We start from the raw sequence: 11,662 nt of genomic DNA on the forward strand, positions 1-11,662 counted from the left end.
CTCTCGCCTGCCACTGTCCGGGAAGGTGTGGGTGGGGAGGACCCGCTGGCCTGGCCCGTGGGTCATGGCCACGGCCCTGGCGCGAGCTCTGCCTCTCCTGCCCCTGTGAGCAGTGGGTGGTGAGCCTGGGACCGGCCAGGGTAACGTGCTGCCTGTCTCTGCTTCCGCAGCCTACGGCATCGGTCTCCTGGTGACGTTCATGGCGCTGGCCCTCATGCAGCGCGGCCAGCCTGCCCTCCTCTACCTGGTGCCCTGCACGCTCGTCACCAGCTGCGCCCTGGCGCTATGGCGCAGGGAGCTGGGCATGTTCTGGACGGGCAGCGGCTTTGCGGTGAATACCAGTTTGCTATGAATGTCTACGAGAAATAATAGCCTAATAAGCCCTAACTAGAGTTAAAGTTGAGTAAGACTTCCTAGCATTACAACTAAACCCCGCAGCCCGTGTCAGTCTCTGGAAGGTTTTGCTTTGGATGTGGTGCTCCCGTGGCTGCAGGGCGGGGAGGGGTACATGTGCTTGTGGTGTGGCTCGGGGTGATGCTGCTGCCCTGCTGCTAACCCTAACCCATTTCGTTGGATTGGTTGGACTTGGGGTTCCAGCTGCTTCTTCCACAGGCAGGGGGCGGGCCGGGCCTTGCTCTTGTCTGAAACTAAAGCGGAAAGGGACAGAGGCCACTCCCCGTGCAGTGCAGGGCGACCGCTGTGTCCTTGCAACTCAAGGGCGTTCCAGGCCTGCGGGGTCTCTAGTGGGCCCTGTTAGGAAACCCGTCCTGCCCTGATGGGGGCTCTGAGCGCTTCCGGTGTGTGTGTAACTTGTTCGCATAGATGTGAATACGCTTTACATGTGGTGCGACTGTTGGGACCCGGTGAGTCGGGAAGGCTTCCTGGGCTCAGTGCCCATCGTCCCCAAAGGTGTCCTTCCCGGAGGGCGTTGGCTTTGCTATAGAGCGGGTGGATTGGTTCTGGAAGGTTCTGGAGGGAGAGCAGGCCAGAGAAGGCAGGGTGGGGCCCTCCTGGGGCCCTGATGCGGTGCTGGTGCCGGTTGGCGAGCGCGGCTCCTTCCTTGGTCCGGAGCCCCCCCGCGGCTCCGCCAACCCGGGCCTCCTCCCTCCCCCAGAAGGACCTACCTCAGTCGCAGTGGGCACCCGCCTCCGCCGACGGCCCGCAGCCCCAGGCAGACTCCGACGCCGCCCCCTCCCAGCAGCCTCCCGGCCAAGAAGCGGCCCCGTCCCCTGCGCCCGCGGAGCAGCCCCCGGAGCCGTCCGCGCCCGAGGAGAGCGGGACCGGCGCGCCCCCCCAGGAGCCCGAGAGTCCGGCAGGCCTAGCCCCCGGCCCCGCCCCTGGCCCCTCGGCCTAGTGGGGGGCGCAGACTCGGCCCCCGCGCCCCGGGACTGGACCCGCGCGGCCCCCAACTTGGTGCTCTGGCCTGGCCGATGCGCACGTCCTGCTCCAGCCCGGCCACACCCCGGACCCCAGCCCTGCTCCGAGCTCGCGTGGCTGTCAAGCCCCCGGCCGGCTGAGGCCAACCCCGCGCGCGCCCCGCTTCTTGCGGCGGTGGTGCCCCGGAGAGGGCGGGGCCGTCACCTCCGCCGTTGGCCGCGGACACGCCCAGTTTGGTGCTTACCCTGCTGCTGCTTCCCTTCGGGTCCCGGCCGGGAGAGGGCGGGTCTCTGGCTCCTGGTGGAGGGGCGCCTTTGCCCAGCAGGGCCCCCACGGGTTTGGACTGGACGCCGCCGCGGCCTTGGGGGCCCGCGGTGAGCGCTGAGCCCTGCGCCCGGCCCTTCCATCGCCCGGAAGCGCCCAGCGCCTGTGGTCCAGCTCCTCCAAGTTTGAATAAACGGCCACGACTTTTTGAAATTCTGGTAGTGTCGCCTCTTGGGGTGCGAGCCCTTCGGACTGCCCCTCTCGGGGGCGGGGCTGGTGCCAGGCCGGTGGCCCCATCTTGCCTTTCAGCTCAGAGGAACTCGGCTCCCACCCTCGCCACAGGCACCCGCACGCTCTCAGCACCCTATCCAGTGCACGCACCTCGGCCTCCAACTCCAGCACGGGGGACGGGGAGCTTCTGGAATGTGGGAGGATATTCTGGAACTGGCGTTATGTCTTCTACCTCACGGACAGGGTTCTCTGAACCTCACGACGGAGATGCCGCCGGCCCCCGTGTCACCGCCTGGCGACAGAGCCGGCGCCCGGACAGGCACCCGGGGCTGCTGATCGCCAGGGCCCCGGCCCGCTCACCCCGCCAACACCCCGTCCACGCCGCACGCCGGCTCTGTGTCCCTCTGCCCGCTGCTGCGCTGCACACAGCAGGCAGGGGCGACCACGGTCCATTCCACACAATACCAGCGCCAGCCAGACTCAACAGCCTCTCAGCCACGCCTCTCGAGGAAGAAACGATGTTTATTCCTAAAAAAAAAACAGAAGGCGTCTCCCACCTGCTTCTGTGTGTTTCTCAAAAGAACAGGTGATCCGGTGGGAGGGCGGGGCTGGAGCAGCTGGACCTGCCCAGCCCCATGGGAGCCCCTGGCCTTAGAGGCCTGGACCAGGACGCAGCCGCGGGGCAGCCGCGGGGGAAGGCCCGAGCGGACCTCCGCCCTCCCTCTAGGGACTGCGCTTTCTTCTAAGCCATTTTGTACGTCGGTAAAGAGCGCGGAATCTCTCTTTTTTCTGTTTCGGAGGTTTGACAAACGTCAAGGAATTCAAAGGCGGATGTTAGTTCCTGAAGTTTCGGTTTGCAGTTTTTGCCTTGCTTCTGTTTGAATCTTATAATTAAACACAGCTTTTGATACTTACGGCTGGGTCTTTGCCTTTTCTGTGCTGCAGTGAGCCGGGGGTGGGGGGAGGGGTTCGGGGGCGTTGCGGGGAAGCCCTCAGTGGGCCGGCCGGGCTGGGCCCTGGTGGCCTTCAGCCTGCAGGAATTCCTGTGTGGATGGAGGTGTCCGGAGCACACCCGCAGCCTGTGGCCGCTGGTGCCGCCCAAGTGGGGTTTCAGCTTTGCCGCCTGTGGCTACTTGTGTTTACTCGTGTGGGGTCCTCGTGAGGGGAGGGGAGGGTAGCGGAGCCTGCTGTTGCCTGCGTTTGGGTACTGTTAGCTTGTCTGTGATGATGTAAGAACCACGGAGGGAGTCACCTGTAGCAGGGCCTGCGGACTTTCTGTAAAGAACCAGATGGTCAATGTTTGGGCCTTTTTGGGCCACATGGTCACTGTCACAACCGGTCAACCGAGCTGTGTAGCCAGAAGCATCAGACAACGTGTAAGCAGACAGGCGTGACTGTGGTCAAAAACTTGGTGGACACCAAAATGTGCATTGGTGTCATTTTCACAGGTCACAAAATACTCTCATTTACAACAATTCAAAAATGTAAAGCCCTTGCTTAGCAAGCAGCTGAGCAAAAACAGGTGGTGGCCCCAGCAATCAGACCCCGGCCTGCAGGAGCGCAGGTGGTGAGGATTGCAGGCCATGTGTGGGGCGGGGGCCCGTGTGCTGGCCTGTTTCAGCTTTACACACAGAGAAGTCAAGTCTCTGGGACCAATGCCTTCAGGCATTGGTCTTGTGTTTGAGCTACAAAGAGGACCAATGCTGTGAGCTACAATGTCTTGTGTTTGAGCTACAAAGAGGACCAATGATGTGAGCACAGTGATTTTCTTTCTTTTTATTTTTTTAAAGAAGATGTTGGGGGTAGGAGTTTATTTATTTATTTATTTTTGCTGTGTTGGGTCTTCGCTTCTGCGCGAAGGCTTTCTCTAGGTGTGGCAAGCAGGGGCCACTCTTCATCGCGGTGCGCGGGCCTCTCACTATCGCGGCCTCTCCTGTTGCGGAGCAGACTCCAGACGCGCAGGCTCAGTAGTTGTGGCTCACGGGCCTCCCAGACCAGGGCTTGAACCCGTGTCCCCTGCATTAGCAGGCAGATTCTCAAACACTGCGCCACCAGGGAAGCCCCAGTGATTTTCTTTCACTAAGTAGACCAGATCTTATGCATTTCTCATTCATTCACCTGCTCATTCACTCCCTGGTTCATTGCACGCCTGCTGTGTGCCAGGCTTCCGCTCAGGCCTGGGATGCCTGTGTGAGTCTGGGAAGGCAGCCCATCTGAGGGTCAGCATGGGAGAGGCCCCCAGCTCTGTCTTGGGGGGCAGGTAGCATGGAAGGTTGCTTGGAGGAGGTGACTGTCCAGCCAGAGGGACACTGGAGAGGCTGCTTTGGGCTCCGGTGGGGAGGTGAGAGGAGGTTAGGAGCTTGGCCGGAGAGAGGTGGGTATTGCCAGCCATGTGGGCAAGGCACTCACGGGGTATCACCCTCAAGTGTTCTGAAGTTCTAGAAAGCCCTTCGGCTGGCCTTGGGGAGGGAGGACGGTGGCCCCCAGGAGCACGGGCTTAACGAATATCGTTGGTGATTGTGACCACGTACCACGCCAAAGTAAGTAGTCAGGAATGGGGACCCGGGGCCAGGTGTGTGGGAACTCTCAGTACTGTCTTCACAACTTTTCCATAAGCCTGAAACTGTTCAAAAATTTAAATTTCATTTGATAAACTACCATAGTTATTCGCATGCACACTCCTCCCCCCACGCTGTCTCCTGCCCTGAGCATCTGCTCCTCCGGTCCCGGGCACCCCTCCCCTGCCCTGTGTCCCAGGTCACTTGCCCACGTGGGCTCACCTGCCCAGGTCATGCCCTCCACCTGGACCTCACCGGCCTCCCGCAGCTTCCAGAAACCGATCTCTCCACGTGGCTCCCGGGGCATCGCCCGCCCACTCCCCCTCCCTCTGCCGATGGGACCCACCTGGGCTCCTGACCAGGTGCGCAGGGCGCCCCACAACCAGTTGTCCTTTCAGAGCCTCTGGGAGCTGGGAGCGGCCCGGATGAGTCCCAGGTGAGCAGGGGAAGGGGTGCAGTGGGGGGGCGGGCAAGAGAAGCTGGCGAAGGCGGTGCTGTCCGGGTGCGGGGGAGGGCGGCGCCCCCACCCGGTGCCGCCCCCAGCCCCGCCCCATCCCTGAGCCTCTTGGAGTCCGGGTCGTTTGCGGAGGGAGCCGGGCCGCGGTGCAGCCTCGGGAGGGGCGCGGTGAGTCCGGGGTCCCCTGAAATGAGGCGGGCGGCCCCTCCACGTGGCTCCCGGGGCATCGCCCGCCCACTCCCCCTCCCTCTGCCGATGGGACCCACCTGGGCTCCTGACCAGGTGCGCAGGGCGCCCCACAACCAGTTGTCCTTTCAGAGCCTCTGGGAGCTGGGAGCGGCCCGGATGAGTCCCAGGTGAGCAGGGGAAGGGGTGCAGTGGGGGGGCGGGCAAGAGAAGCTGGCGAAGGCGGTGCTGTCCGGGTGCGGGGGAGGGCGGCGCCCCCACCCGGTGCCGCCCCCAGCCCCGCCCCATCCCTGAGCCTCTTGGAGTCCGGGTCGTTTGCGGAGGGAGCCGGGCCGCGGTGCAGCCTCGGGAGGGGCGCGGTGAGTCCGGGGTCCCCTGAAATGAGGCGGCAGCCCTCTCCCCGCGCCTCGGTTCGCCCGGGCCGTGCGGGGAACGCGTCGGACTGTGTAGACGCCCTCGGGGAGTGTGACTGAGGCCGGGCCGTGTAGACACGGCGGGGCACCCTGCGTTTTTCGGCACCCCGAGGGCTCCCCCAACCCCGACGGCCGCTTTCCCGCCTTCCCACCCATTAACTCGGCTAAACCCGCGGTGGGGCTGGGCCGGCGGGAAACGGGCGCGCAGAGCCGGCGAGGTTTCCAGGGATCTGGTGAGGGGCCCCTTGCTTTCCTCCCTGTGGCTTCTCTCAGCCAATCCCTTGCTAGTGAGTAAAAACACGACAAGGATTTGGGGGGTAACAGTTTGGGGAGGGTGTGGTCACAAGGCCTGAAGCTGGGCTGGGGGTCCTATAGGGGAGGGGCCGTAGAGTCAGCTGCCGGCGGCAGGTGTGGCGTGTGAGTGATTGTGCCTGTGATGGATCGTGTGAGATTGTGGTTACAGGCGCGGGGTTGCGTATGGCTGTGTGGGGTGGTGTCATTGCCTCTGTGTGTGCTGTGTGTCTGTGTAACTAGTGTGTGACCACGAGTGCGTGATTGCACTGTGAGGTCATGTAAGCTGCACGCGGAGAAAGGTCTGCTGGGGTACCATGGCTGTCGGTGACAGGGCAGAGGCCCTGGGAGGGACCCGAGGCCGCGTGCAGGTGAGTGTGTCCTTCCTGGAGGAGGACATGAAGGTCTGGGCGCCTCCTTCCAGTTTCTGCAGTCGAGGAAGGAGAAAGAAACCGGCGGGGGGAGCGTGTGGGTCTGTGGCCGGCACGTGGGGAGCTGGGACCTGAACTGGGGCGTGGCTGCTCGCCATCTGTCTTCCTGCCCTGGGGCAGGGTTTCGAGCTCTTGGTCCCCGTCCCCTGGGCTCACCTGCCTTACCTGGACCACAGGGGCCTGGGGGAGCCGTCCCTGAATTCTAAGAACTCTGTGTGGAGGGGGGAGGGGGGAGGGGGAGGGAGACAGTGAGACAAACAGTGAGACAAAGGGAGAGAAAGAGGGAGAGAGAGACAGAGACAGAGGAGACAGTCTCTCCAAGCCTCAGCGTCCTCATCTGTAAAGTGGGGATCATTGTGCTGGCCCCCTCCCCATGGGAGTGCTGGAAGGTCTGAACTAATTGACCTGAGGCTGTGAGCCCACACAGATTTTAGGCATGAACTTTCTGCTCGTAGCTGCTCTGTGTTTCTGGCACCCATCCACATAAAAAGTGAGAACGGGGAAATAGCTGTCCCCAGTTATTTGAACACTCGTGGCTCTAAAAGTGAGGCAGAGGGTCACATGTTCTGGGTCTCTGGCTCACGTCGGCATCAGCCTTTGCCATTTTCCCCGCTTTACTCTATTAATTAAAAAAAGTGATTTCAGAATAATTGTCATTGCAAGGGTGGTGCAGAGGATCCCCATACACCCTTCACCCAGCGTCTCCTAGTGTTCAAACCTTGTGCCACCGTAGATCAAAACTAAGAAACTGACATTAAAATGAACATAAACACTCGCAGCCTACTTTGCCTGGATTTCCCCAGTTTTTCCGCTAATGCCTTTTCTGTTCAGGGATCCAATCTGAGATGCCCCACTGCATTGAGACCCTGTATGAATTTTTTTAAATTAATAAATTAATTTAATTTTGGCTGCGTTGGGTCTTCGTTGTTTTCTGTGGGCTTTCTCTAGTTGCAGCGACCGGGGGCTACTCTTCCTTGTGGTGTGCGGGCTTCTCATTGCAGTGGCTTCTCTTGTTGTGGAGCACGGGCTCTAGGCGCGCGGACTTCGGTAGTTGTGGCACGCGGGCTCAGTAATTGTGGCATGCAGGCTCAGTAGTTGTGGCTCACGGGCTGTAGAGTGCAGGCTCCGTAGTTGTGGCGCACGGGCTTAGTTGCTCCACGGCATGTGGGATCTTCCAGGACCAGGGCTCGAACCCGTGTCCCCTGCATTGGCAGGCAGATTCTTAACCACCAGGGAAGCCCCCCTGTATTAATTTTAACTTACAAGTTGTAAGTGATTGGAAGTTTCTCTTTTTAATCTACGTGTCTTTATCCGTTTTCCTGGGTATCGCTCGTGTTTATCAGCTTCTGGCCTCAACTGCACACCCCCCTCCCCCCAGGATCTCTGACTCCTTTTCCTCTGTGCACGTTAAAAAGCTACAAAAACACGAGATATCATCACCGCAAATAGTTCTCTCACAAACACCTCTTCCTATGAAAACCTAACAAAAAGTCCACAGACAAAAAGGAAAAAAAAAAAAAGGCCAAGCTTATTAAATTTCCTAAAGGCTTGCTGAGTGATTGATTTCATGGAGTTGGGGCAATGGGGGAGGGGAGGTTTCCTGGCTGGATTTGAGCCTGAGAAGTAGGATAGGGAGAAACAGGAGAGGGTGTAGTGTAGACAAGAGATGCCTGTTCCATAGACCAGCGTTGGCTACCATGGAAGCAAAGAAGCAGAGACATACGGGATGGAAAACGGTGATTGTCTTGGATGAGTGGCAAGAGAAAAACTTATACAGAGAGATAGGCAAAGAATTGAGAGTGAGGAGGGGAAGAAATGTAGGAGCCAGGAGCAGAGCTGGGATGAAGTTTGGGGTTTTATTAAAGTTGATAGTTGACTCTGGAAAAAAGTGATCCCAAGTGCTGTATTTCCCCTTGGAGAGGCTGAACCACTGTTTGAACCGACTGGATAAAATCGGCTGTTAAAGGCAAGTGGAAGGAACTTCCCTGGTGGTCCAGTGGTAAAGAATCTGCCTTGCAATGCAGGGGACGTGGGTACAATCCCTGGTCAGGGAACTAAGATCCCACATGCCACGGGGCAACTGAGCCTGCCCGCCACAACTGCTGAGCTCGCACACCTCAACTAGAAGCCCGCGTGCCGCAAACTGCAGAGCCCACGCGCCCTATGGCCTGTGTGCCACAATTAGAGAAGACAAAGCCCACCACCACAACTAGAGAGAAGCCCGTGCGCCACAACGAAGAGCCCGCATGCCTCAAAAGAGATCGCACGTGCCTCAACTAAGACCTGACGCAGCCAAAAAAAATAAAGTAAAAAAAAAAAAAAAAGACAAGTGGAAGATTCACAGTGGGAGCTTGGTGGGCTGCAGGAGAGAATAAAGAGAAGGGAACAGGATGGACCACTGAGACTAGAGGGTGTGATTCCTGGGAGGGAAAATGGGAACCCAGGCAGAAAGGTCCTGGGGCCTGGAGTCTTGTGTATTAGTTAGCAGTTGCTGCATAACCAATTATCCCGAAAGTTAGCAGTTTCAGACAAATATTTATTATGCCAGTTTCTCTGGGTGAGAATTTGGGAGTGATCTGTTGCGGGGGGTGTGGTGGTTCTGGCTGAGGGTCCCTCATAAGGCTGCCTCACCTGAGGGCCCGATGGGGGCAGGAGTTGCAGCTTCCAGGAGGCCCCCTCACATGGCTCCTCCTCATGTGGACCTCCCAGGCGCTGTTTGAGGCTTCTCACTACATGGCAGCCGGCCCCGCACAGAGCAGGCGAGGGAAACCTCTGTGCCTTTTATGACCTACTCAGGAGTCTCACGCCATTTCTTCTGGTACTTTCTATTCATTAGGAGTAAATCAAGTCCAGCCCACACTCTAAGGAAGGAAACTTAGGCTCCACCAAAGAGAAAAGTGGCAAGAAATTTGTGGACCTCCTTTAAAACCACCACATCCCGTGACCTTGGGCAAGTGACCCTGCTCCTGTGTGCCTCTGTTTCCTCTTCCATCAGAATGCAGCTGGTCTTGTAGGAGGGTTGTGGTCATAAAGTAGGTAATGCATGTAAATATTGTTTAGTGAAATGCCTGCCACGTAGAACATGCTTGTTGACTTATTTTTACTGAAGGCATTTTCTTTTCCCCGGTACATTTCCATTCTCTTGAGGAACGATATACCAGCTGGAGTCATCAAACCAGAACTCCCAGGAACTGTGAGATCAGGGTGCAGAGTAAGATGACTCGCTTTCTCCATACATATTGGGCTGTACTTGTTCTTTCCCTGGTTCCCTGCATTGCAAGGCAGATTCTTTACCACTGGACCACCAGGGTCCCCTTCTCCCAAAGGGACTCGAGGGGACTCCAGGCTCTGCACCTTGGCAGAAACCATCTTAACTTATACCCCCATGAGTGCAGCTGGCACAATTCAGGAGAAAACCAGCAAAGCAGGGGATGCAGCAGGGGAAGTGGAGGTGACAGCCAGAGGGTATAGGCAAGCTCATCAGGTAGAGGGCACAGCAGGTGCAAAGGCCCTGAGGCAGGACCATCATGTCTCTGTATGGCTGGAGCAGAGGGAGGGAGCTAAGGACAGACAGCAAAGAGTGGGTGAGACCAGGTCACTTGGGGCTTTTGCCCTGAATGAGAGCCAGGCGGAGGTCCGAGCAGAGGTGGATGTGGCCTGGGTCAGGTTTCAGCTGGCTCTCTGAGGCTGCCGTGTCGGTGGCAGCAGCTGGCCCTATGATAAGGCCTGGGAGATCTCTGCTTAGCCCAGGGTAGGGATAGTGCAGGTGGTGCAATCCTAGGTGCATTTCAAAGGAGGAGCTGACAGCATTTTCAGGCCGATTGGATGGGGACTGTGAGAAAGACATCAGGATGACCCTGGGGCTTTGGCGTCTGAGTGATCATAAAAGTGGAAATTCCGTCTGAGATGGGGAAAACTATGGGAGGAACAGATATTCTAGGGGCTGAGAAGGGCTGCCAGTTTGGCATGTGTCAGATCTGAAAAGTTTGTCAGTCATTGGATTGTGGTAACAAATTGCCATCAGTTTGGTGGCTTGAAACGACTCGTGTTTATTATCTCCTGTTCTCTGTGGGTCAGGAGTCTGAGCGTGGCTTAGCCAGGTCCTCTGCTCAGGGTCTCACAAGGCTGTGATCAGAAGGCTGGCTGGGCTGTGTTCTTATCTGAAAGATGGGCTGGGGAAGGATCCAATTCCAAACTCGTGCCGGTTGCTGGCAGATGACCAGGGGCCCAGCTGGTGGGCACCCTCAGCTCCTAGAGGCATTCACAGTTCCTTCCCATACAGCCTCTTCCAGCAAGCCAACATATTCACCAGGCCAGCCAGGAGGGTTTTTTGTTTTCTTTTGTTTTTTTGGCCACGCGGCGCGGCATTCGGAACTTCCATGACCAAGGATCGAACCTGTGCCCCCTGCATTGGGAGCACAGAATCTTAACCACTGGACCACCAGGGAAGTCCACCAAGAGGGTTTTAAGTCTGCTAAGATGGGGTCCTACAAGATATAATTTAGTCATGACAGTGACAACACATCACCTCTGCCATATCCTACTGCCTTTTTTTTTTTTTTTGGCCACATGGCTTATGGGATCTTAGTTCCCCAACCAGGGATAGAACCCGGCCCATGGCAGTGGAAGCACAATGTCCTAACCACTGGACCACCAGGGAATTCCCCATATCCTACTGCTTAGAAACAGAGTCCTGACCACAGTCAAGGGGAGGTGATTACACAGGGGTGTGAACACCAGGAGGTGGGGGTCATTGGGGGGGTCACCTTAGGTCACCCAGAAGGAGGTTCCAGAAGCCAACCTGAGTTGGGCATTCAGAAGGTAAGTCTGGCCTGGAGCTTGGAGGCGTCAGGGGTGTTATTAAAACCACAGACCGGATGGGATCACAGGGGCCAGGTGCATATCTGCAGGTAGTCTGTGAAAATGTTTATTTAACCTTCAAGTGGTCTACTTTTTTGTTGTTGTTGTTGGCTGTGCCACACGGCATGTGGGATCTTAGTTCCCCGACCAGGGACTGAACCCACGCCCCCTGCAGTGGAAGCGCAGTCTTAACCACTGGACCACCAGGGAAGTCCCTCTTGATTTTTAAAATGACAGCTGTATTGAGATATAATTCACATTTCATAAAATTCACCCATATAAACCAATTCGGTGGTTTTTGATATATTCACAGCTATATGCAACCATCACCACAATCCATTTTAGAGCATTTTATTGATTTTTTTTTTTTAATTTATGAAGTGGTCTACTTTTTAAACCTAAAAACTTTTTTTTTTAAAAAAGGAAACTAGGGGCTTCCCCAGTGGCACAGTGGTTGAGAGTCCGCCTGCCGATGCAGCGGACACGGGTTCGTGCCCCGGTCTGGGAGGATCCCACATGCCACGGAGCGGCTGGGCCCGTGAGCCATGGCCGCTGAGCCTGTGCGTCTGGAGCCTGTGCTCCGCAACGGGAGAG

The 11,662-nt window shown here is 57.5% G+C and overlaps 2 protein-coding genes across 2 annotated transcripts in view; both read left to right on the plus strand.

The window, feature by feature from the left end:
* LOC103088742 (signal peptide peptidase-like 2B) overlaps positions 1–352 on the plus strand; it is a 9,391-nt gene extending 9,039 nt beyond the window's left edge. The window contains 1 exon segment of the mRNA XM_007472197.1: positions 171–352. Coding sequence (XP_007472259.1) covers positions 171–352 — 182 coding nt within the window.
* A 487-nt stretch (positions 353–839) lies between these two features.
* On the plus strand, positions 840–2,208 carry LOC103083880 (proline-rich protein 2-like). Its single transcript, XM_007460437.1, has 5 exons — positions 840–863; positions 1,115–1,312; positions 1,355–1,751; positions 1,951–2,066; positions 2,116–2,208. Exons 1-5 carry the CDS (start codon positions 840–842, stop codon positions 2,206–2,208), a joined length of 828 nt encoding a protein of 275 aa, XP_007460499.1.
* Positions 2,209–11,662: the final 9,454 nt, after the last annotated feature.

The sequence above is a fragment of the Lipotes vexillifer genome, unplaced genomic scaffold, assembly GCF_000442215.2.
Source record: "Lipotes vexillifer unplaced genomic scaffold, Lipotes_vexillifer_v1.1 scaffold225, whole genome shotgun sequence".
NCBI classification, from domain to species: Eukaryota; Metazoa; Chordata; class Mammalia; order Artiodactyla; family Lipotidae; genus Lipotes; species Lipotes vexillifer.